General features: G+C 32.3%; 2 protein-coding genes across 3 annotated transcripts; one reads left to right on the top strand and one right to left on the bottom strand.

Annotated features, from left to right (window-relative positions):
- Positions 1 to 915: 915 nt before the first annotated feature.
- LOC132744256 (uncharacterized protein CXorf38 homolog) lies at positions 916 to 6,969 on the bottom strand. Its single transcript, XM_060732911.1, has 5 exons — positions 6,781 to 6,969; positions 5,324 to 5,899; positions 2,224 to 2,382; positions 1,553 to 1,886; positions 916 to 1,344 (listed from the first exon to the last, which is right to left on the bottom strand). Exons 2-5 carry the CDS (start codon positions 5,864 to 5,866, stop codon positions 1,145 to 1,147), a joined length of 1,236 nt encoding a protein of 411 aa, XP_060588894.1. The 5' UTR covers positions 5,867 to 5,899; positions 6,781 to 6,969; the 3' UTR covers positions 916 to 1,144.
- Positions 6,970 to 9,504: 2,535 nt separating this feature from the next.
- Positions 9,505 to 27,050, top strand: LOC132744255 (uncharacterized). Of its 2 annotated transcripts, none has more exons than XM_060732910.1 (14): positions 9,505 to 9,695; positions 12,813 to 13,175; positions 13,957 to 14,106; positions 15,223 to 15,414; positions 16,540 to 16,685; positions 17,854 to 18,034; positions 18,540 to 18,675; positions 19,879 to 20,043; positions 20,413 to 20,506; positions 20,706 to 20,891; positions 22,550 to 22,610; positions 23,308 to 23,454; positions 23,893 to 24,489; positions 26,207 to 27,050. In XM_060732910.1, exons 1-14 carry the CDS (start codon positions 9,674 to 9,676, stop codon positions 26,509 to 26,511), a joined length of 2,745 nt encoding a protein of 914 aa, XP_060588893.1. In that variant the 5' UTR covers positions 9,505 to 9,673; the 3' UTR covers positions 26,512 to 27,050. The 2 variants fall into 2 exon arrangements, with proteins under 2 accessions (XP_060588893.1, XP_060588892.1); XM_060732909.1 differs by having other exon boundaries at positions 22,541 to 22,610.
- Positions 27,051 to 27,348: the final 298 nt, after the last annotated feature.

Here is a 27,348-nt window from a genome sequence, read left to right as displayed (position 1 = left end):
TTTTACAGTAAAATCTTCATCTCGCGTCATGTGCATGTAAATGGCAGCAAAATACTCTTGAATGGTCTTATGGCAAAATGATACATTACTTTGTTTTATCAATAAGGAACCCATAATTTTACTTTCCGTCAACATGCCGGAAAAAAGGCTCGCGTGTAAGAAATCTTTAGACAAGCAACCACTGGCTTTCTTTTTATCAAATACCAGTGTATTTGATTTGCAATCGTCAAATAATGTCGTAAATGCCAAATGCCCAAGCTGCTTTAAAAGGTGATAGTATCGTAGAGGTAACTCGTGTTCTCTTAAACAAAGGGGAATATTTTCTTGATCTAGATCACCCTTTGTCAAATTTTCAATATTCATATCATTGCTCGAATTTCTTTCTGTTTTTTGTATAGCACGCACCAGCAGAAGCTCAATGATCTGTGTGTAAAGCTCAGATTTTGATTTTCCAAGTGGTTTCCCTTCAGTTTTTAAACAAACTAAGTACATAAGTAGCATTGGGTTTGATTCAAGATTTTCTAGTTCTCTTTCTTTAATTTCAGCATTTAATGCCTCGATTATGTTGCTTATTTCACCGTTCCTACCTATAAGTTTTGTTACAGACATTTTCTTGAGACAGATTATTTGATCTTTGGTAAGTGCACATAGTTCAACATGTTTGTCTATCTGACTTGTTCTGACTTTTATTGCGCTAAGCTTCCAGGGCCTAGAAGTGGTCACGACTGTACATGCTTGTCTTGCTTTCCTGTGGGGTATATCGTCACACATTTTATTGCATTCTGTACCCGTGGGATGTGACCATTCATCTAAACCATCAAGAATTATCAAGCAGTTTTCATCATGGAGAATATTTTGAAGAAATGAGAGAGAATATTCTGAAGAATGAGATAAATCGCAAATGATATGTTTAAATATTATTTTGTCAACATCACATTCATAAGCTAGTTCACGCAGGTTGATCAGAAATGCATAGTCAAACACTTCCATAACCTTCTTATCTTCTTCGGAAAAATACTGACTCGACGGGTCAGAATCTGGTGTCAAAGCGTACCACCATGCCATTACTAAATATTTGCTTAAAGAAGATTTTCCAAATCCTGCATCTGATGTAAGATAAATTTCATTATGTCTTATTTCGTGTTTATAAAAAACGTCGCGTAATGAATTGGTGGGTATTCTCATTTCTTTTCCAAACCGATCCGTAACTTTGTCTTTCAACAGAAACTAGTTGCGGACGGACATAAAAGTCTGTGATTGGCACTTCGGTATCGTCGAATAACGGAGTGATTGGGATTTCGTTATGTTTAGATTTGTTCCAATCAAGAAGGTCTTTTCTAAGCCCTGAAAAGAAAAAATTAGAGAATTGACAAAAGAAAAACACATAAACTTAAATTACGAAGCATACAAGATGTCAAAAATACTTTTGTTTATAAAGCTTAATATTTAAATTTCCTACACCGAATTTATTCGCAAATAATGTATAATATAACAATAGTACGGAATGAAATAGTTTATTTTAAATGTAGTTCAGAATGGAAAAGTAACATACGTTCTCTTAGTTGTGTATTAGTTCCTTTCACAAAAGATTCTATCTCAGTACGTGCATCTTTTGTAGCTTTTACAATTTCGTCTTTTCCAGCTGATACTTGTAAAGATGCTGTACTTGTTATCTTTTCGATGGCTTTGTGTTTTTCAGAAATGATTTCGTTGATACTTTTAGTTGCAATGGTTTCAATCTCACTTCTTAGTTTCTGCAATTCCTCTATGTAATCTTTTGATTCTTTAGCTATATCTTTAGAACACTGGATCCGTTCTTCTTGGATTGATTTTTGTATCACTCGTGTGACATCAGGAACAGTTATTTTAAACTCCTCTGCTCTAACCTTGCAAGATAAAGACAGTCGTAATAATTAGCTCTTTTGTCACTAATGCAAGCAACACGGTTAACTATTTTATATTTAGCGGAGAAGGTGTGTAACGGTTGGATAGCTCAGTCGGTAGAACCGCGAAACGGTATTCCGAGGGCCCCGGGTTTGAGTCCAGGTCATGAAGGCTGCACAATTTTTCTCACCCTGTGACATTTGGCGCCCAACGGGAATCATGACTGTATATATCTCAGAGTTTAATTCACATTGCTTTGTAACCTTGAGTTTGCTATGTTCCCCGTCGGGCTACCGCTCCTTACCTTCACGTGTCTAACTTTATTAAATTTTGACTTACCTCCTTGATTTCTTTGATAGCTTCTTTAGCTTTCTTGTCGTTGTGAAATGCTGGTGAATTTTCCAAAAACGAAACGAGCATGTCGAGGAACATAGCTAACTTTTGGTCAACCACATAAAAATTTGATGTATGCCGAAGTGAGTTACAATATCCACGTATCTGAAATTATGACATGTTTTTATTCTTTATATTTATAATATATATAGTATTATAACATAATCAACTGGAAAACAAACACTTTATATATATTGATAAATCATCTATTGCAGTTGACTGATATTTTAAATAATAAAGTATTTCAACTGTATAAACTTCTGTCTTTTTCTTTCTCTCCATACTTGTAGTGGTCAACATGTCTATAAGTACAACATATATATGTAATGTATATTGTCTAAGTTGAAACAACGGAAGCCAGGAAGGTTTTGACATCTGAATGGCCAATCTAAGCATCATGTGATGAGGACTGTACTTAACAGATATTTTGATTTTTATGTAACAATACACTGGAAGCATAGCTTATTTAATTATTCTACATTCACAATTAGTATCACAATTAACAAACTGTACAAAGAATGTGTAAAATGATTGAGATTGCACAGGTTTTATAGCCATAATTCAAAATCGCTATATACAAGTATAGGCATGACAAAACGGCCTTTTATGGAGAATATTTTTACGGGCCAACGATACTATAGCAATTTTCTGAATTATTAGAAACGCCATATTTTAATCACAACGCTTGGTACTATTGTACTTCTTATAGAAAGCAAACAACCAGTTGTCAAGGAGACTTTTTAGTCCCAAAGAATCCAACATAACGCATGCAGTGGTATTAAAGTTTATCTGTAAGTTTCGTTAAGGTGACAACAGACACTTTCCGTGGTACTCACATAAATGTCATTTAAACCAACTTATTTTAGTAACAATTGTTATTTATTTAATCTTTGTGCATTAAATGTCGTTGATCATCACAAAAAATAACATATTTGAAAAAAATGCCTTTGTAAATGATTGATTTTGAATAAAAATCCTAAAATTTTAAATCGTCATATCAAAGTCATTTTTTATTTTTTTGTCATCAAACTTTGGGAAAATAACCTTATTTATATTATCTGGGGAACCGTGTCTCAAATTTTTTCTATCTTTTCTCAAAAAAAATATTACGTAACGTCAAACATTTTATGCGACTTTTTTCACCATACATATTACGTAATTAAAGATAATTAAGTCGCTGATTGAGCAAACAAAAATCCCTGACACGGTTCCCTCCGTAAATGAATTCCCTTTCATGTGCTTTAAACCGCATGTTAATTGCTTGATTATTAAAAAAGTTATGCCGATTCAAAGTTAGTCCGACCTGCATCAAACGAAGTGTCATAAATCGGCTGCTCTCTCTCGGACCCCTACGTTTCACGCTAAATAATTGCATAATACACAAATATCGCACCAGAGAGGGTCACAAGTTGCGGTAACATACTCTAACAACATTTTATGACCAAGTGACATCTGACCAATTAAAAACTTGCTGATTAATATCAGTTTATAACAGAAATTTCTTCAAATCTTAATGTGATTTATTGTCCGTCTGGTATCTGTCGCACATGTCACGTGACTTTCGGTAAAATTTGAGGCACTCGGTGGGGGGAAATGGAACGTATTTTCGCACCGCTAGCGGGGTATTTAATTGTTTCACTTTTGAAGTTTATTATTATTATCATCAGCATTATTATTATATTATACCAGTGTCACTCTGTCTGTGTATTCGTGTATGAAATTCCTTTAAAATATAAATTAAATTAACAAAAACCTGAGCTTCTGACGGTCTTTTAAAGTCCATGGTAGATGTTCAAATTAGAACGGGATATTATATATTTTTTCCTCCAAATTGATATGAATGCTTCACATATTTTAATAGAAATAAAAGGTATCACTCGATCATTATGATCTGACCTTCTTGACTTCTATTATCATGAATACACGTATCATCTATGCACGGCATAGATATCCAGTTTCTACTGGGATATACAATAAAATCCATACTTTGTCCCAGGTTTATTAGTACTGTGTTCAATTTACTGGGGAACAATTTATTCAAAGCATTCACTGATAATATATTTTATTATCTTTTTTTATTGATTCATGGAGAAATAATCATCCTTAGACAACCTAAAATGGTTTAGAAATTTGTCAGGGACACCTTACCACAAGTCATATAGGCGTTCACATAAAAAATGTTGTCTGTTTTTGTTGCTGTTTTACTTGACAGTGTTAAAAAACGAGGTTGAAATTAATGTAAAGCAAGCCCTTGAATCCGTACAAAAGTCCATAAACTCAATGTAATATCAATCAGATTAACGGGACAGACAAATTATTTTCACACATTATGGATATTTTAGCAACTATATTTTAAATCAACCCCGTGGTCGTGCGATTTGCCGCTATGCTTAATTATTCATGTTTCATACATTATGTTACGTACATTGGCCGACAATTTCTTATTTTATAAAAAAGGCTAAATAAAAGACGATATTCATAAAAGATGTACGGTATTTGTAACGATACATGAATTTAAACAAATACGAGTAGTATGGACCAGTATGGACCGGTAATTCACGCATATATGGAACTACCGATTTCCCTCATTGATGCCTCAACAGGGGGCGGAGCGTTATCGATAATTGACAGGTTACGCGAATAGCGGATAAAAATGGTACAGGTACCGTTTTAAAACGTTAAAAAACATTTTTTGGACTAACTGCTTCCAAAATTAAATCACGAATGTGTTCAGCAAAGGTTGATAAATCTACTAAGCAAAAAATCTCATTTAAGGTATTTTCAGTGATAATTGACTCCGTTGTCACCTTAAGAATTAAATATATTCCTTATGAATAAACAGCTGTTAGATGCCGGGTATAATTTAACAGGACAACGCTTTCAATGTATCAAATAAGCAAAGTTAGCGTCATTAATAAGTCAGTCCCATGTTTTCTATATTGTAATGTAGTGTGTGTCAAACCTTCATGTAATATATGTAGTTTTGGATGTGATGTTTTCAATGAAATTAGCAAAGTCTTCAAAGGAAAAAAGAAAAGATAATTACCTCTTCGCAATTTGATTTGTCGATAGTCCCTGAAATATTAGAGTTGTTCAACATAACGCTTATGATTCCATTTAAATCGGTTTCGGCGGGACTTTGTTTTTCAAAATACCCACCTTTAGGCATATAACACTTTGCTAACTCCCATGCACTATAACACCATTTCTCTGCACTGGTGTTTTGCCATGTAGGACTATTAAAATCGTGACATTTTAGAATAAAATATTTGATACGGTTACAGATGTTTTTCGGGCAAGAACGAGATGTATGTTCTGGTGGAAAGTGGTTACTACATTTCCCATGCTTAAAGGTGCAAAAGTTATTCGTTTTGCAATCCAATACATTGGCAGTTCTGCATTCGGAGCAATAAATATTACTTTTCGTTTTATTTTCATTTGCTATTGTTTCAAGGATACTTGAATGAAACTTTTCTATTTCCTTGTAAACAAAAGTCTCTACATATGCTCTAAATATATCGATGGCAATACATGTCTTTATCCAGTTAGTAAATCTTTTGTCGTCCAACTTAGCATGGTATCCAGACATACTTTTGTCTTCGACGATTCTTAACAATCTTTCCTACAAAAGTAAAATGGAATAGTGTTTCAAAAGTAATTAACATATATTAGGATTTTTGAAATCTATAACAAAAAAAACGAATTTATTTAATAGTAATTATATATTAACCAACATTAATAACGCAAACATTTCAGTTCTGCTAACATAATATATGAGACAAATATTGTACCATTCATATTTTAACTAGTAAGTAAAAGAACAAACTAAAAGTTAGAAGAACTGAGTATCCTGAAAAAGTAATTAATATATATTTATCCAGTCTTTGAAAGCGGTCCCTACCCTAACCCTACCTTTTCACCACCCTACGATCAGAACCTTTACATACCTACCCTACTCAACATAAGAACCTACCGACCGACCGACCTACTCTACCCTACATAAATACCCAACTATACCTTCCTACCTATTTACCTATCTAACTGACTTGAGAGTTCCATTACAGTGTTATACGCTTCTCCTCTGCGAAGTAGATATTTCAAGAAAGAGAAATATATGAGACTTCTATTAATATAATCACGCCACAGACACGTCATTTTAGTTTCATATCTCTATTCATTCGTTTCCGAATGATTAATTGAAAATCGATAAGTGGTGAATAATTCATTTATAAAAGGAGTAAATAACTTAATTGTATTTAATAAAGAAGTAATATATGTAATAAATTATCTCATTATTATCAATTCAATTGTACGATTATTACACATCTGCTTTTAAAGAAATCGATACGTGAACATATATAAATTCTATACACGAGTACTACGCAAATAATGAAGTGACTAGTCATAATTATTCCAATAATTATCTTATAATTATCACATACAAATTTTAATATCAATACTATTCAAAATGTACATATTTTGTAAACAAATAAAACGAAAAACCTGCTTATATTGTCCCGGTTTTGCTCTCTTTTCTCACCAAACTTTGCTTTATTGATCACTATACAAGCAAAATGCCTTTATTATGCTTTGCATATACTTTTAGATATATACAGACACAAAATACAATTGTAATTAGATATATCCAATACTTTCATTGCACAGGAAGTATCACAAATATGTATCGATAATGCATGACATATTATACAATATGCTGTATTGTAAGACGTCAGCCTGTATTGATTTTAGAGCTTCGTTCTATAGCCCGGGAAAATTGCTGGCAGAAGTGCAAAATATATACTGCGGCAACTTAATAAACAAACGATTTATCTAGTGGAATTCTTATCAGAATATGTTTCATGTTGAAATGATAAGTCTAAAAAGCTTGAGATTTGTACATAAATACCATTAGAACACCGAATGAATGAAAATAAAATAATAAATCATCATTGGTAATGTTCGTGTGTGACCACGCATGGATATTCTTTGCAATTACTGCTACACTCTTAAAGATATACTATGCTCATCCCAGAGTAAAATATTTTTATCACAGAAATTTATTGAAATTTATGAAATACTAACTGAATTGTCTAATTTGAATAAAAGAATAAATTATGTATTTAAAGCTGCGGAATTTTATTCTAGAAATTATACTTCCTTCAAACCCGAGCTTAAAGGATCCAAAGGCCTAAAAGCAAAAAGAAAATGAATTTCTGACATGGATAACCTTTTAAAAGCGCTTAATGCAGAAAGATACGCAAATGATAATAAATAGAGGATATTGAATGAGTGTAAGTTCAATACTGAATTTATTGCACGAGTTGAATAAAATTATATTATGCGAGCCTCTGGCGAGTCTAATATTATTTTATTCAACGAGTGCAATAAAGTCAGTAATGAACTTACACGAATTTAATATTCTATTTAATTATCACTTACTCAAAATCAAGACCGTTTAAAGTGAAATAAGAGTCGTTTTTTATTGACGCGCCTATTAATAGTTTATCACACACCCGTGCCGATTTTGCGACTCCGTAAATATGGTATTGCACGGCCGTGCATATATTTTGACGTGACGTCATTAGCGTTATGCAAACATAGTGTAAAGACGCGCTTTATGTTAGCGTTCTACTGTAGGCGCGTCAACGGAAAATGACTCTTATTTCACTTTAAACGGTCTTTATTTTGGGTATGTGATAAATAGAATATTAAATTCGTGTAAGTTCATTACTGAATTTATTGCACTCGTTGAATAAAATAATATTATGCTCGCCAGAGGCTCGCATAATATAATTTTATTCAACTCGTGCAATAAATTCAGTATTGAACTTACACTCATTCAATATCCTCTATATAACGCTAACATTTAGCGCGTCTTTACACTATGTTTGTATAACGCTAATGACGTCACGTCAAAATATATGCACGGCCGTGCAATACCATATTTACGGAGTCGCAAAATCGGCACGGGTGTGTGATAAAGAAATTTAAAAATAAATAGATTAAAAATCATACTTGTGGGCTAAGCCCGATTTGAGTGAAAAGCGTTTTAACGCTTTCCAATTTTCGGTCATTTCCACAAAATTTGATTTGTATCAACTTTTAAATTAAGGTAGAACGCGATACTTTGCGAACTTTCGAGTAGCGTCACGTCTTGAATATTGGCAATTTTTGTTCAAGACGCTACTCAAAAGTTCGCAAAGTGTTGCGTTCTACCTTAATGCTTAAATTTTGGTTCTAAATCTAGACGAGTTTGTATAAAAATTAAAAAATATAACTAATAATATAATTATGTAATGCAATCAAACATTCCAAGTTAAATTCCATGTTTCCTTAGGTCTTACAGGAAACAAAGGCTACAGTGCAAACCGATTTTCTCTGCAAAAATAAATTGTTTTTAAGCGGAATGACCTTGGCCATATCTTTTTAAATCGTTATATGCATATCAGAAATACAAAGCTTTTTTTAAATATTTCTACTTAAATAAATCTACAGTGCATATCAAGTGAAATGTATACCACTAATAATTGGAGCAAAAACAATCGGTCTTCTTCTAAATCATACTTAAGTGAACAATTGTTGTTCCGATTCAAAACATTTGAAGCTTGTAACGTAGATTTTTAATTTTCTGTGCTTAAAATAATCACCCATAATAAAAAAGCATGTGGAATTTAACGTTAAAGCTACTTACTTTTTTTATCTTTAATTTACTTTGTTTTCAATACATTAAAGGCACATGATGTCTCAGAAACGAATATTTCTTTCCTTCCTAAGATAAGGTACACATGTGTTTTACATTTATTAGAAATGGTTTTAGAACATGTTAGATGCTAATCAACTGAAGAAAGTACGTAGTACTAGAATGCAAAATCATTTGTATTGACAATGTAAACAAAGTAGAATTTTGACTTCGATACAAAATATTAAAAATCAGTATAATAACGGTACTAATTGCCATATAACACTAGCAGGTCAGCAAATGATGGTACAGTATAGGGAAATGGCCAATGACATGCATGGGCCTTTAACCATTACAATTAATTTAAAAAAAATATAAATCAGCTATTATTTCTAATTTATTTGAGCACAGTATAAAGCCAGCTAGTCAGCAGAATATAATAAAGTTGCTACATAGGCTAAAAGATAATATAAAAGCTCGACCGTCAGTTTTCAATGTAACTATTTTTCGATAGCCTACTGTACAGTAATCACAGTTTTCTCCCTTGTTGGGTCAACCGGGAAGTGAGCGATTTGATCAGAAGGAAATCTAAACAAGTCTTGTAAACAAAGTTTAACTCACTTAAATAAAATCAGCATGGATACTGGGCTGTTTATTTTGGGAATTTAGATACTTAGGAGTTTTTAAATATCACAACACCCTGTTTAATTCACCACGATGCCTTCTTTATTTGGTACAGGTAAGTTTTTGTCATCTATTTTCGCGATAAATATTTTATTTTTAGTATTAAGAAACGCAGAAGTTTTGAAAATTTTAATCAAACTTCTATAAAAAAAATGCAAAGACTTTTGTTTTTCTTACATAAGATCACATAAACTCTTTCTAAGCAAAAAATTAAATCACAACAAAACAAAATACTTTTGTTTTAATCTAACTTCAAATTTTATCATCTATTAGTCAATAGATAAACATGACAGGTGAAATAGTTTCATAAACATTTATTATAACCAAAGAATTCTATTTTGAAACACCTGTTTTCCCTGTTATAATAGAAAAGAAAAACACATTAGAACAGTTTTAAAAAGTATTCAGTACAATTAATTAATATGAGATATTAAACCTTTACCTCATATATACCCGAAACAACGCACTTTCCACCCCCCCCCCTCTTTTAGGCCTCAAATAGTGAAAAAAATTCCTATTTGGGCCCCAAACACATGTTTTAGTTTGAGAAATGTTGCTAAAAAAGTGAGCACTTTTTCGGCACGGCCCCCCATCCAAAAGATACATCAGGGGGTTGCCAGAAGGGAGTGTCCCCTTCTGTTTGGGGGTTTTGAAGGGGGGGCGGCAGTCCCCCTCATCGCCAAGAAAATTTTGGACTTGTGAGAGGCTAAAAATGACCCCAGGTCGATCCTACGGTAACGTGTAACCCAACGCTGTAAAGCCTTTGACTCTACAATGTATCTCAATTCCTTGAGAAGTTGCAGCCCTTTGAAATAAATTTTGATGGAAAAAAACAAGGCAAAATAGTGATTTTTGGCAATTTTAAGATGTCCCCTTGTTGCCATGGTAACAGGAAATTTAAGACTGAGCATGTCGTTAGAAAGGCAACAGTCCAGTCAACAATTGTGCCAAGTTTGATTAGTATGGAAGCATTTTTCATAGTTTCATAGCAGTTTGAACATGTAACAATAGGCTCTTCAATGGAAACGGCCATTTTTCACAATATGCTCATGAGGGAAAGGGTTAATACACTGCAAAATTTTGGTTAACATGAACCATTAGTATTATTGCTAGAGCCAAAAGTAAACGACCCAGGCTAAGGTCAGCCGTCAAAATTATGTTTGCTTAGCTACATGTAAGACTCAAAATACTTTTACTAGATTCCGAGATAGTTTTATTCTGTGTTAGAATCTTCCTGCCTACACACACAAAATATCTCTATACGCATTGTACAATTAATTGAACTTAACTGGATGAGAACTTAAAGTTTTGCAGAACTGAATTGAGTGACATAATAATTAATTTTGAAAAATTAAATGGCTAAAAAATAACATTCAGCATGAATGGTCATTTTAGTTTACAAAATATCAGGCAAGTTAAAATATTGTCAAAGCACATAAAACATAATATAAGCCGAATAATAAATCACAAACATTTCAGAGCACTGTATGGTAATCTAAAACCTATTTTGAGTTTTATTTCTATCAAAAATAATTCCATGTCTACGTCCCAGTGAACATGTCTATGCCCCTCGAGGGTTTGGACATTATTGGGAGATAGAAAAAAATTTCTAAATCTCAAGACAGCGTGGCCTAATGTTTTGGTGTATTATGATTTTCAAGATAAGTATATTAGAAACATGAAATCTATCACTATTTACAACTAATATTATAGATGTTAAGTTCAAGTGTTAGTGGCCAGCCTCTATGCTGTTGTTAGTTCAATTTCTGTATATTGAAATCCCATCAACTTTAAATGGACTGTTCCAAATACAAAGCTGGGTGAGTCAATTATATAAATTCAGCAGGTAAAGGTATACCTGTCTTTTGGCAAAAGTGTTTTAACAAATTTTTGTGCGATAAAACAGTGTAGGCACAGTAATTTGTAATAGAAAAGTATGTTGACAATTTATAATGACATCTTCAAATCTATGTTGTCAAAAGATCAAAAATGATGTGCATTAAATTTGTTCTTCACTGAAGAAAATTCAACAACACACAATATTTTATCTATATACACAATTTAAAATAGATAACGATTGAGTTTTGAGTGGATATAAGTGTGTGGCGTTTTAGATCCTTTGTTTATATTTGTACAAGACTTATGATAACATATTCATAATAAAGACCTATCTCCTATAAAGTTATTCACTATTGGGTGAAAGACTTATAGAGTATTAAAATTATAGTGCTAGCAGGTTTATAATTACTGGATGATATTTCTTTACCTTAGAATATTTATTGAAAACAGAAAAAAGACATGCCTATTCTTGTCCACAGACCTTTGATATGTAATAAATATATTCTTTAAATATTTTTTTTTTAAATTTTAATGAAGAGCAAGAGTATTGTTTGGCTCAGCTTCATCATTAATAGTTTTAAACCTTATTTCTGAATGGACGAAATGATTATAATAATTAAGTCTTTATTTAAAGAGGCAACACAGTTGCAACAAAGGCTGTCTACACTGTGGGCCTAATAAAATGTACATCATTTATTTACATTATTATAAAATTGCCCATTGTTACTTCAAATGATTTCATTAGATATAACAGCCATTTTATTTTATGTACTTTAATATTTAATTTTATTTATGTACTTTATTATGTAAATGTGTGGATTATAAATAAAATATTGTTTAAACTAACAGCCATTTATATTTAGACTTATTAAAATCTAACTGTGAAAGTCAAGCTTTGTATCACACCCAGCATTCTTAGTTAAAGGCCCATTTTCAAAAAAATCCTGTTATTTTTATTTCATAAAAAACATCTTTAGTGTTCCCTTACATTTTCCTAAAAAAAGTACTCACTGGCCATGTAGCTTAACCGTTTTAATTTAAGCTTCTTTTTCATTTTGGAAAACAGAACAGGAAACATGTTCCAGTATTATATTTCGAAGCTATATTGATAAATCTTGAAACAGACTTGAGTTGTTGATTAGCTCTGCCTTTACAGCATGCTACATGTAACATCATCTTGGAATATTAAGACGTTCTCTTGTTGTCTCTTTCTAGTTAAAATCATACAGTAGTATATTTTTACCTGGACATCTCATTTGAGATATAATATTCTCGATAATATACTTGTCACTAAAACAAAACATACAACAGTTTAACTTTTTCCCTTTTACAGGCAAAAAACGAGGGGGACGATACCGTGAAATAAAACAAAGCGGGAGTGATAGTGATGAATTTTCTCTGTCGGATGACGAAAAAGTCCTTTTCCAGAAATCGGGAGAAATAGAACTAAATCTATGTCCAGAAACGAGAATAAAACGTGTTGAACGTGAAGAATCGAGATGCCGTATTGTTCTTGTTTCTGTAACTATTGCTGTTGTTTTGATTTCACTGGTTGTTGTTGGTGTTTTGTTTTCAAACTTTGGAAGAGAATCAGAAGTTCAAGTCATAAATCCCCAGACTTCACAACAAGAGACTATTGACAAACAGATTACAATTGGGGAAGATGGAGGATGGACTGTTACCTATAAAGAAATGGGTGAGTGCCCAGTTTTATGTATGTTTTTAGATTTTAGGTATTATTATATATAAAGTTCTTACAGCAATACATATATTTTAATGAACACTGAAGGCTTCCTTTTTATTTGGGATGGAAATACTTGGGTTAATTATTGTATAGGATCATATAATTATACCCCTCTATACAAACTGTTACATATTTTAGAACGATGAATAAGATATTGTAAACAAACCTTTTATATAGCTTGAGCATATGTGAGGACAATTTGCTTGAGTGCAACATAAAAGTATTATTTAATGAAAAATACAGTTTAAAAGTACTAAAAAATCCTTTAGTACTAGTTTTCTAAGTTAATTCTTTCTGTGAAAATGCTATGTATTTTTGTAAGAGTGTGTGTCATAAATATGTGTATATTGCCGTTTATTGTTGTTTCTGTTTTCTGTTTATATATATATGTAAATATTTTAAAGACAGAAGGCCATATTGGAAATAAGTTGTATGTTTATTATGTACTCTTAATATGTCACCTTCTCAAAATAAAGTTATTATTATTGTTAATATTATAATATTAATATTATGCTTGAAGGTCACTGGTGCTAAGATAGATTTTACACTTTCGTTTATAAACCTATGTTTCTCAACCAATGCCTTGCATATTTGGGAGTAAGTATCTAAGGTGGTGCTTTAAATGAATTTCCTTAAGTGATAGCTCTAGATGTGTAATATAATGAAAAATATAATGTTTACATAACCTTAATTACAAAGAAATGTCATGTGATTAATGTTTAATGTTTATCAGCTGGCGAGGGAAGTGTGCGATTGTTGGACGTTGATCATGATGGCATAGATGATATCATATTTGCAAGTGCCGCTGCTCTACGTCAACCATTCCAACAAAGCGAACAAGCTAAAACATACGATGTTCTACATAAAGTTTGTAAATCAAAAGGTGAGTTTGAATTAATGATATTAATAATAATATAAAGTATTATAATTGATGTGTAATACAATTACAGATCTTTAAAATACTTTAAATAATGTGGATATTTTAGTTGACATTTAAGGCCTTATATATAGTGAACGGTCATTAGAGGAGAAGCCCAGAGGTAGCCGAAGTAACAGACTGTTTCAATAATAGAAAAAGTTGTTCTTTAAAACGCAATGCTTAAGTTAATTGTTTGTTCATCGGCCACTTTGTAACAGTATCTATAATAGGTACTTTGAACAGGAAGCACCGTAGTTAATAAAATTATTTATTAATTGACATTGTAAGGGATAATGAGAGTTACTATCAGTTTTTATCAGCTTTTTTGATAGTTTAGTTTGAGTCGCAGGTGTTAATAATTATGACTAGTTTTGGGGTCTAAAGAAAATTGAGAAAATTCTTACATAATATTTTTGTTAATTTATGATTTATAGGGAATTTTTTTTAGATAATAATTTGTACCTTAGAGGTAAGTAACAAGTAAAGTAGAAAATGATTCTTTCAAATAAAATCATATAGGATGTTGTTTATTATTTGGTTAAGTAAGATATCATAGTTATAATTGTTTACATTAAAAGTAAATTATGTTGAAATTTTTATAAAGTATCCTCTGATGGCAATGAATCAACATCCTTAAAGTTCATTAAAATGTAAGTTTTAAAAACTACAGGTATATTTCTTTATTTTCAAATGTCTATGACAACAAAATGATCTTGACTCACAGAATTTGATGTTTAAAAAAAAGTTCCTATAATGTCCATGAAAGTGTTTGCTATTCCTAGCTTATCTTGCACAAATTACAGTTTTAGAATTTAATAAATAAAAAATGTGGCATGATTTCTTAGTTCTTCACCCTTAGCCCACTGGCTGTGACTGAATTTACATCTACGCTGTCTGATCATGGTCTGTGATGTTCACTATTCTGTCAGTACTTCTTTATATATTTTTCCTAAAAATGATGAATGGTTTTGTCTGAATTAAAAAATAGACCAGTCCATTTATGATATTTAGCATGGTATGGGTTAAACAAAGAATGTCTTTAGAAAACATGTACATGCTTTTATTATTTTATATTTTAAGGAGAAGACTATCCATGCATGGGTAATATCATAGCTGTAAGTGGTATAAATGGTTCACAGTTGTGGTCTTTGAAGACAAGGTCAGAGGTGTTTGCGATGAATTGTGAAGATTTTGATATCAACAAGGACGGCAAGAAAGACTGTGTTGTGACGGGCAGAACTGGCCAGATTTCCGCTTTTGATCCTTACAAAGGTAATTATTTTCTATACTGACAAGTTTAAGAAAGGCCTCAACTAAGATTGTAATGAATTTTGTTGAAAATCATAAAGTTGGGTCATATTGTCCGAGATCATCCTTGGTAAACCAGGCTATTTACTGTATACCAGTTTCATATTAAATGTAGTATATACGGAATGTGTAACATTGGTTCCGACGATGGTCCCAAAATTTAATGTACATATAATGCAACTTTTTAAATCTGAATTCTCAAATTTTGAAAATCTGGTGATTGAAAATTGGTGAAACCCTTGTTGTAAAGAGACTGTCAAATAGTAACAGTAGTAGTTCTTTGCTCATTTTCGTAAGGAAAATATCAAATGTAAGCAAACTTACAAAAATACAAATAGGGGTGACCGGGGATAGTTGTTATTTTGTTCACATTTTCAGCAGCAATCCCATTTCAGTATGCCAAGTTCTGATTTAAACGATATACAAAATTAATTGGCAAATGCAGGTTAAGCAGATATTTGTAAACTTAGTCTAGCAAAAGTGTTGAAAATATTGATAACCAAGTTTTGAAAAAAAAAAATATAAATTTTATGTTAAAAAAATTTAATTAAAGGATTTCCTTGTATATTTTTAATACCAGAAATGCAAGCTATGATTAGTTTAGTGGGTGATTTTGAATGATATTTGTACCTTCAAAGGAGATTTGGTGAATGCCAAAAAAAGGGTTACTACCAAGCTTTGCTAGAATGATACTATCTGTTATGCATAGAGGCTTAACCTATCTAATTGTTTTTATCATATTAGTGGATACAATAAGAACGCAACATATCTGTTAACAAAATAGCACATATTCATGTTTGTGGTAAAATCTATTGTTATTCAAATAAAAGGTCAAAGTAGGGATCTATAAATAGAATTACTACGGAATAAAAAAATGTTTTTGGTTTTTCCTGACTAATCCAGGGGTACAATCAAACTTTTATAGTTACAGCTTCAAAAATAAGCCCAACAGGTTGACCAATCTGTTGTGACCGGTAGTGCACTGTGAAGCTATAACAGTAAAAGTTTGTTTGTTCAGGGGGTTTGGCTTGGAAAAACCACATTTGCCGAGTTTCCAATAACATTGATATTATCTTTATACCATGTAAGGTGAGACACTGTGGACTTGTGAAGATGATGAGATGTTTGAAGCATACTGGAACACCTATCATGCTGCAGCATTACCAGACTGGGACAATGATAGTGTCCCTGAAGTCCTAATTGCTAACGGCGGAGATATGACAAAACAACCTGATGTAAGTAGTTCATGTCCATTTTATGTATCATTCTTAAATAGTTTAAGATCACTTTGCTATGTTTGTGATTAATTGATTCATTGGTCTGTGATAAAGCTTGCAAGTGTTTAGCTTTAATACTCGAAAAATAATGATGCTTTCCTACCTGCCGCAGGGTTGGCATTGGCATAACAGTTGGGTAACTTAATGCTTTGCCTGTATATTTATTTTATGAAATGCAGAACTTATATATTTACTTAAGATCATAATTTTAGGTCATGTCCCATAACTAGCATGAATTATATTGCTTTATCAACCCTACCAATTTAACCCTAAAAGTAATGGTCAGACATGGAAAACAAACAATCTTTTAAGAGTGGCATCAACTTTTAAAGGAGACACAAAACAATAAAAAATGTAGAAAAGTTTTTGTAAATTTGAGCAAGTATACCTGGTCCTGCTCATTATGCTCATTTTTCCATTGTCAAGTTGAGCTGAATTGGCAATATATTCCAAAAGATTGAATATTATTATGGTGATTGACTAATTATTAATAATTTTAAATGCCTTTTTATCAAGTGAACGTTACCATTTTATTACAAAAGATATAATTATATAGAAATTCCTATGGATTCAGTCAGTTGTTGACTTTGTTTTTTTTTTTAAGCAGATTATAAAATTGAAGACAATTATGCTAAAAATGAAAAGTTCCTTTGACTTTCACCTGTACTGAACATTTTACTTGGATAGGCAATATTATAAAGTCACTTTGAAGGGAATAAGCTATGTCTAATGATATATTTGTATAAAACAATAATTTATCAATAGTAAAATAATATTGCTTCCATAATCTTATTGTTGATTCTCGAATGAGTTGTAACATAAGATGCCTATGTTATTTAACAGACATGAATATTGTATGTAAACAGAAAAGAAACAAAAATAGTCATGAACAAAATATTATTCTGCTAGTAGGCTTTTATCTGTTTACCTGTTGCAATGATTTTGTACATGTGCCATCAACTTTTAAGGCAATTTATTACAATATTTATTTCATACAAGCATTTTGGAAGTATTCTTTTTTAAGATTCAAACAATAATTTTTGCAGCTTACAGCTTTTTACTCTTTAAGTTATATTTTGTAATATTACTTTCCATATTATCTACTTTCAATATTTCTTGCTTAAAGGATCATAACCGAGCACCAGGACGACTGGTTGTATTGTCGGGGGCCACTGGTAAACCAGTTAGCAAACGTTACCTGGAAATGCCCAATAGCAAAGAAACATACATGAGTCCAGTCATGTTTACACCTGTTGAAGGTGGCGCCACCTACATACTGATTGGTAGCGGAGGAGAGACTGTGCCAGGTATTGTTTTAGTGGGACTTTTGTATTCACAATAAATAATCATAAATAAGAGATATTTTACTCACCTGGCTGTTGGCATCTGCCAAAGCATTACACTTACAAATAAGTGTTTTAAACCATCTACTGTTTTACGATACCTTTAAGATGTTGCTTTACAACTTGGATTACTTGTTTAATGACCATCATGCCCATTTTCAACTCTGTCATGGATTTGATAAAATAATACTGGGATTATATGTTAAAATTTTTTGTACCAACTGCATTTTAAAATCAATTGAGTACCACAAAGTCTTCAAAACTGAGCTTTTGATTTAGTCTTATTTTGTTTTGTGTTTTTCTTTGTTATAAAGAGATTTTTTAAATACCTTCTTCTAAACCTTTGTGTAGATTTTGACCAAACTTCACAGGATTGATTTTTAGGTAACCCTCTTCAAAATTATGTATATCTCTACGATAAAAAGGGCATATGGCTATATAACTTAAAATACATTTTTTTCGTGTCTAGGTGATTTAATGGGAATATCAGTGAGAGATTTCTGTCTCTATGTACTTGGGGACGATGCTGAAGTGTGTGGACCAAGTCAGGGAGAGGAATATACAGGGCTGGACAAGGATAAAAATGGCATTTTTGTTATTTATAGGTTTGTAGAATACATACTGTAGCATTGTTGTTGATTATATTTCCATACACCTGTTATGAAAAATAGGTTATATATTCATCACTGTTTTGGTAATAGTTTTATATTTTTGTTCTCTGTTTTAGGGGTGTATATTCTTTAATATGTGTAGATTTTTAGATATACAGTAGAACTCAATAAGTTGAAGTTGAAGGGACTTGTGTAAATACTTTGACATATCAGTACTTTAGCTTATGAATTGGTCTCAATTTAATGACAAAATTTTGAGCAATCGAAGTTTACAAGCGAAGGACTTTGACTAACTCATGGTAAATTGTACTCTATTCATTCTATACTGACCACGATAAAACTTCAACACATCAAAAAATTTGACTCATATGATTTCAACTTTTAGGCTTTTATAAAGGATATTTTCGGGAAAAAAATGGGACTTTCGTTTTTACTTTGACATATCGAGAACAAGTTTGACATTATAGAAGTTTTACTGTATATATATTATCTGTAACGGTTTAAAAGGTATTTATTATTTTTCTGTTCACTGTTTTAGGTGTGTACATTGTTTAATATGTGTAGATTTTAAAATTATATATGTATACTGTTTTAGAGGTAAATTGTTTTTCTGTTCACCGTTAAAGTGGTTGAAATATATTTCTGTTAATTGGTTTTGAGATTATACTATATTTCTGTTCACTCTTTCAGATGTTAGAATATATTTCGGTTCACTGTTCTTGAAGTTAGATTATATTTATGTTCACTGTTCCTGAGGTTAGATTATATTTCTGTTCACTGTTCTTGAGGTTATATTATATTTCTGTTCACTGTTATTAAGGTTAGAATGTATTTATATCATTATATGCACTGTTTCAAAGGTTATAATATTTATATTCACTGTTTTAGAGGTAAGAATATATTAATGTTCACTGTTACTGAGGTTAGAATATATTCATGTTCACTGTTTTAGAGGTTATAATATTTATGTTCTTTGTTGAAGAGGTTATAATTTTTCTGTTCACTGTTTTAGAGATTATAATCTTTGTGTTCACCTGTTTTTGGGTTAGAATATATTTCTGTTCACAGTTTTAGATGTTATAATTTTTCTCTTCACTGTTTCAGAGGTTATAATTTTTTCTGTTCACTGTTACTAAGTTTAGAATATATTTATATGAACTGTTTTGGAGGTTATAATATTTATGTTCACTGTTTTAGAGGTGTTGAGAAAGGTGTAATGGTACCACCAGTGGTTGTAGACTACAACAATGATAGTGTAAAAGATATTCTGATGACCTCTTTTGAGGGCATTAACAATCTTTACAGTGGAAAAGATCTTAGCCTCATTTGGACAGCAAATTTCTCCGGAATGGAGACTTATGGGTATTTTTACTTTCTTTGACTATTTTTAATTTTGTGAAATTTTGTTAATTTTGAGAAAGACAATACCAGAGACTTGGTAAAATGAATGGTTTGGCAGTAGTAAATAAAATATAAATATATATTGGGGAGAAATCTGGGAGAAAACAATTTTGCTTGGAAATTCAAAGAAGACAGGAGCTATTTTAATTAGCATGGAGAGGGTATTTATGTCAGCCTTACATCATAGGCAAAAGTTGTTAAAATATTCAAGAAGACACAGTCTTAGAGATGAATTTACAATTTATATTGATCATTATGATAATTAGATACATTTGTATTATATGATATTATATTTAAAAGTAAGTATACATATATCATATTTCTTTAAAGGACACCAGCCCCAGGATATTTCAATGATGATGAGTACATTGATTTTATGGTCACCTGGAACTTTGGTGTATGGATGGAATATTACAGTGTCTATGTAAGACATTATTAATCATTATTAATCTTTGTCTGCAAGTTTTCTGTCAGTTTTTCTGTCTGTTTTTCAATCTCTTTTTTCTTTAAGAGTATAACTTTGAAATACTTCTAATGAATAAAAGTGACTGTGAAAAGTAACGTCTCTTCAAAAGGCATGAAATTTCAGATTTATTTTAAGTTTTTCTTTATGATATCATCAGGTGTATGTGATCAGTGGTAAGGACGGCAGTGTTCTCTGGAACCTAGAGTCCAACTTTTTCCAGATGAGTTCAAGTCTTAGTATAGCCACAAGTCTTAAACATCATGATGCCTTCGTGTTCAAAGTTCAAGGTCGGGACTCAAAATTTAAAACGACAAAACATGGACTTGTAAGAACTGATAAAAAGGTAAGTTACAGCCCATTTTAAAGAAAATTTTTATAAAAAAAAAATCAAGGTTAAGTTGCATTGTTTTATGACAACTATTATACTCTGTTCCCATGATATCACAGGTTCTCTATGATATCACAGGTTCTATAATATCACAGGTTCTATAATATCGCAGGTTCTATGATATCATGGGTTCTATGATATCACAGTTTTAACATTTTCTGCGACTGCAAGTAAAAGCAATACATGCCAATGCCACTATTTTTTAAACTGTCAAACTAAATCACATAGCCTCTGCCAATAAATTAAATTTTGCGAATGATGAATACATTCCTGGTAAGAAAACTATTTTATAAAATCTTCCTGTTCGACTTTTACCTCCCTTTATTGTTTTTACACAGTCAATTGAAATATGTTATCATCCCATATTATTATTATACTGACATACCGTTTGTTCATATAGTTGGCAGTGTTTTTTTTTTTTCACCAAAATATTCAGCGAAATTCAGCCCCATTCCCCCCTCAAAATAGTATGTTTTTTCCCCCCTCAAAGCCTTAATTTCCCCCTATATGGCAGCCCGAATTTTCCTGCAATGATTATCAATTTTTTGCAACTAACTGCCAAAAAATGTTTTATTTTATGCCTGTAAGAGTTACTGTTAAGCAAAGTTGTTTACAAATTGTTCTCTGGTAGGTAAGGGGAGCTACTCCTGGCGTCCCAACAAGTTAAACATGCGACGCATCAATATATAAAGAAAAAGAGATGTATTTTAAACTTGTGTTGCAAGAGTTGCTCCCCTTTTCCACTGCAAAGAAAACAATATAAATAAGTAAACAAATTAAATTACCCCTCCTATTGCATTTTTCCCCCTCCAAAGGGCACCGACCCCTTCCCCCAAAAGTGAAAAAAACTCCACTGAGGTCCAAAGGCCTAAAAAAACAAAAACAGAAAATTGTATTTTTGTGCTATTCTGTCCAATTTTAGTGAAACGTGTTGCAAAGATTTTCAATATTTGGTCATTTCAATTATTCTGAAAAAAACCAGAGAGCGAATAATCTGAAATTTTTTGCACACAAGTTATTGGTTTTGACCTACATCAAATGGAACATTCATCTCAAAAAATTATTTACAGTCTCATCATGTCTTAAAACCTCAGTGGAGTCCCTTTAAGGTAAGGGTTTATTTTGGCTTATTTTATAACCGATATTCGGTCATATTCCCAACTGAAAACATATGTTATTTTCACAATCCACAGATAATTGAAAGTTACAAAATAAAAAAATTGAATAACAAATTTTAAAATCATTGAAAATAAGGGCTTAAATGTTTGAAGATGCCATCCTAGTCAGTATTTCTTAACATTCATTTAATCATTGAAAAATTTAAGTCATGCATTTTTTCCTAATTTTTAGCAAAACATGGCTGAAATTCCGAATTCCATGGGTAAAGGTCATGTTCCCAAAATCATGAGAAAAAAACTGAAGGTGGAATGTTTTTATTCTCAGTTATTCCATTCATTTTAAAAGGAGAAAATTGTATTTGTTCACATACCCATGTTTGGATCATATTGCTTGAAATCAAAATAAGCTCTTAAACATTTTTTTTTATCTTCCATATGTATATAATCATATATATATTTATTTCAAATATTTCATAAATTATACAGGGTAGACAGCATGTACAGGGTAGACAAAGACGTCATGGTAATGAAGAACCTGATATCAGGCAGCCGACACGTAAAGATTTTTTAATTTATATAGAGTCTACTTTCTTATACAAATTGTTACAGAATGTTACAGAATGTGCATATAATATACCATTTAATTGTTATACTAATTGTTATACTAACCTTCAACCACATGGGAGTGCAGAGAAAATAAGGAAAATTAGGCAAAATTTACCTTCTGTCAATGAATTAATGCAGGAGTCTGTGACATGTTTTTGATTTGGTGCAAAAATATTGGGGGACATTTAATTTGAGCTATTACCAGGAATTTGGATATTGCCTGGGGAAGGGGGAGCGAAAGTTACAACTGACTGGAAAAGTGCTTATTTTGAAAAATAAACAGCAACAAGCAAGGAAATTGTCAGTGAAGGATTCTGAAATCTTAGTTTTGATTTGCAGTTGCAGTTCTAGATGCTGAAATTATCCTTAAATTTTGCTATTAATGTTTTGTGGAAATAGTATTTCTGATACTTGATACATTCACATAAAATGAATTGCCTTAATGAAGACCAGAGTTTCAAATTATATTTTGAAATTATAGAATGATTTAACAGTTAAATCTGTGTATATTTTTTAAAATGTCAAATGCTTTTGGTTTATGAGCAACATTGTTTAAACACAGCACTTGCCCGTCAAATGAATAAAAGTAGCACAAGTGCACTAATATATAAACTTTTGGATTTATACAGTGTAACCTGTTATTTCAGCTGAGTGGCGACGTAAGAAGTTTTACAGTGGTTTTAATTGTGATGATGATTTATCAACATACAAAGGAGAGGTGTTCATTGTAGACAGGGACTCTATACAGAGTCCTTATAGAATTCTTGAGATCCCTACCAAGAAGCATACTTACGGTATTGTTCATATTATATAATGCAATATCATTATTATTTGTGGGTATTAATTTTTACGTGGTTTTCATGGATGGGTGAATCTTCGAGTTTAAGATCCAGCAAATTTTTTAAATTGTCTGCTGTACAATTGCCTTTTTATGCTCCCCAAAGGGTGAGCATATAGTCGCCGCTTTGTACGTCCTTACAAACCCAGAGGTACTTGTGTGACTTGGAGAACAGTGGGTAACAGTAAATTCTCTTTGATTCTATTCATTCCATTTTTACTTGTGTGTCTTTTATTAAGCCTTGTGTGACTAAAAATGGCTAAAAAGATCAAAGGAAAAGTCACATTAGTACCATTTTGTAAGTAAGTCCGTTCGTATGTCTGCACTACTGAATAGAGATGTGAAAGTAAAGAATACAAATTCATTTGTTTATCTTCGAATCTGTATTTTACAGATGCTGCCCTAACATGTAGCAGTAAGCCACCTTCTGGGCATAGTGCTCCATTCAAGCATGAAGGAAATCCGGATAATCAGGGTAACAACCATCCTGCTCAAGATGGTGAGTGGCAGGAAAATTCTGAAGAAATTGACAATGTTGATGACCACAATGATGACCATATCAATAACAATATGGATAATAATAATGATAATATTGATGATATCAATGATAATATGAATGATAATAAGGATGATGATAATGATTTTATTGATGATGAAATGGATGATGATGATAATGATAATATTGATGATAAAATGGATGATGATAATAATGACAATATTGATGATAATGCAGAAGATGATTTTTATGATAATAAAGACATCTCTGAGACGGACAATATGTATGACACTACTGGCGATAATGCTAACACAGAATTTAGTACTACAGAAAAGTATGTAGATTCTGCTCACGAGTCTGACGACAAATCTATAGATACTGACTCTGAAGATAATATACCAGGTAGAGAAAGTGGCTCACATAGACCTAGGAGAGAGGAGAAGAAAGGGAAGAAGACAATGTGCAGTGTTGAAGATCCAGACAGCATGAGCTCAGGTATTATATCCATCATAGTTATATTTAAAGGAAAACATTATGTACATTATCTACCTTTTACACTGGTGCTATTTTAGACATTCGGCAGGTTAAGGGTCAAATTTAGATTGACTGACTTTAAAATATTTCCTAGATATAAGGCTTTAAATTTTATTTATTTCTATTTATATGTTTATATGTTATAACAAGTGAAATTATGCACCCCACCATTGTAACACCTGTCTAAAATAATGTCCAGTCTAATCTGCACATTCTACAAGACAGATAAGGTTTATACTTCAAGCTTCTTTAGCAGGTAATTTTTAAATTTCAGTATATTTCACCAGACATAATAATAATAATTATGTCTCCCCCACCTCGGGGGGAGACATATTGTTTTTGCCCTGTCCGTCCGTCCGTCAGTCCGTCCGTCCGTCAGTCAGTCCGTCCGTCCGTCCATTCTTCGTTTCCGGACGATAACTAGAGTTCCTTTTGACCTACAGCCCTCAAACTTCATAGGATGATTGGTCTTATAGAGCTGATGATCCCTATTGTTTTTGGGGTCAGTAGGTCAAAGGTCAAGGTCACACTGACCGTTGGTCAATTTCTCGTTTCCGGATGATAACTAGAGTTCCTTTAGACCTACAGACCTCAAACTTCATAGGATGATTGGTCTTATTGAGCAGATGATCCCTATTGTTTTGGGGTCAGTAGTTCAAAGGTCAAGGTCACAGTGACCGTTGGTCAATTTCTCGTTTCCGGATGATAACTAGAGTTCCTTTTGACCTACAACCCTCAAACTTCATAGGATGATTGGTCTTATAGAGCTGATGATCCCTATTGTTTTTGGGGTCAGTAGTTCAAAGGTCAAGGTCACAGTGACCGTTGGTCAATTTCTCGTTTCCCGGATGATAACTAGAGTTCCTTTTGACCTACAGCCCTCAAACTTCATAGGATGATTGGTCTTATAGAGCAGATGATCCCTATTGTTTTTGGGGTCAGTAGGTCAAAGGTCAAGGTCACAGTGACCGTTGGTCAATTTCTCGTTTCCGGATGATAACTAGAGTTCCTTTTGACCTACAGCCCTCAAACTTCATAGGATGATTGGTCTTATAGAGCTGATGATCCCTATTGTTTTTGGGGTCAGTAGGACAAAGGTCAAGGTCACACTGACCGTTGGTCAATTTCTCGTTTCCGGATGATAACTAGAGTTCCTTTAGACCTACAGACCTCAAACTTCATAGGATGATTGGTCTTATTGAGCAGATGATCCCTATTGTTTTTGGGGTCAGTAGTTCAAAGGTCAAGGTCACAGTGACCGTTGGTCAATTTCTCGTTTCCGGATGATAACTAGAGTTCCTTTTGACCTACAGCCCTCAAACTTCATAGGATGATTGGTCTTATTGAGCAGATGATCCCTATTGTTTTTGGGGTCAGTAGGTCAAAGGTCAAGGTCACAGTGACCGTTGGTCAATTTCTCGTTTCCGGATGATAACTAGAGTTCCTTTTGACCTACAGCCCTCAAACTTCATAGGATGATTGGTCTTATAGAGCAGATGATCCCTATTGTTTTTGGGGTCAGTAGGTCAAAGGTCAAGGTCACAGTGCAGTGGGGGAGACATGCGCTTTTTTACAAAAGCATCCTCTAGTTTGTTGTTGAATTTCTACAGATATCACATTTTCACTGTGTATCACAGGTCATTTTGGAATTCAGCATTTCATCTTGTTTTTGCACCAGGTATTATTGGTGATGTAGATGGCGATGGTAACCTTGATTATATCAGTATAACCTCAGCAATCACCATGATGTACGATGCCGAGTACTGTCCGCAGGCAATGTCTGCTGAGCTTACTGTACAGAAAGTGAATCTAGAAAAAGGGTTGCTTGGTAACATCTTCCATCAGGTCCCTGTGAAAGCTACAACTTCAATGAATAATGCTGATGTAAAAGCTTCGGCACTGCATGAGAAAACATTTCTTCCAATGATTAAACAAAGATGGACTCAGTATTTCGGAACAAGTGACAAAAACGTGTATAAATAGATTGTACACTGTGCAAAGATCATTGAAGATGAATATCACCAAGACAGATTTTCTTCTTGAATTGTTATCATGCTTACGAAAGCAGAGAGTTTGTTTGTGTGTGTCGCACAATTTTATGTGATAAAATACAGATATCTTTTACTTTTATATTAAACACTTATTATTCCGCCTTTAGCTAGTCTTGAACTATCTTTTCTTATTCTAAATTATTGTGAAGTTAAGGTTACATAATGTGATAGTATTGTATTAGACTTATAAGCTTGAAAGATATTTTTGCCAAATAGTAATTCTTTTGTATGTTCTTATATTTCATTTATTTGAAGTTTTGTGCCATTTTTTATTTATGCTTCATTGTTTAAAAGTTATCTTTTTACATGTGTTATTTTTTGTGATATAAGATATTACAATAATGCAGATCCAATTTGTGTACAATGTATAAGAGATTTTATTCAGAAACGTATTATCCAGTGTATATTTTCAAGAGGTACATTGTATAATTAAAGAAGTATAGATCTACTATGTGTAAATGAGAAAATATTTAAGTACTGGTTTCCTAGCAGTTTCTGGCCACAAATCGCACTTTTTAACAAATAAAATAAAAATCAGTATACGGAGGGGCACAAAACTTAGACAGGACAAAGTTAGGTACATGTACCTGTCCAGCATTGCCATGTGTTTAATGTTGCACTTTCATTTTACTTTCTAGTTTGAATATAGGCCTGAAATGTAACGCCTTTTTTCACCTTTATTAAAAAATTCATGGCAGTTTTCCGGACCATTTTTATTTTGAATATAAATCAGTACCATAAAGCAATATTAAGATGATTTTATCAGACA

This window comes from Ruditapes philippinarum, unplaced genomic scaffold (assembly GCF_026571515.1).
Source record: "Ruditapes philippinarum isolate M1 unplaced genomic scaffold, ASM2657151v2 ctg6270_1_1_1_1, whole genome shotgun sequence".
Lineage (NCBI taxonomy): Eukaryota > Metazoa > Mollusca > Bivalvia > Venerida > Veneridae > Ruditapes > Ruditapes philippinarum.
This window is presented reverse-complemented; position numbering and strand designations above follow the sequence as displayed.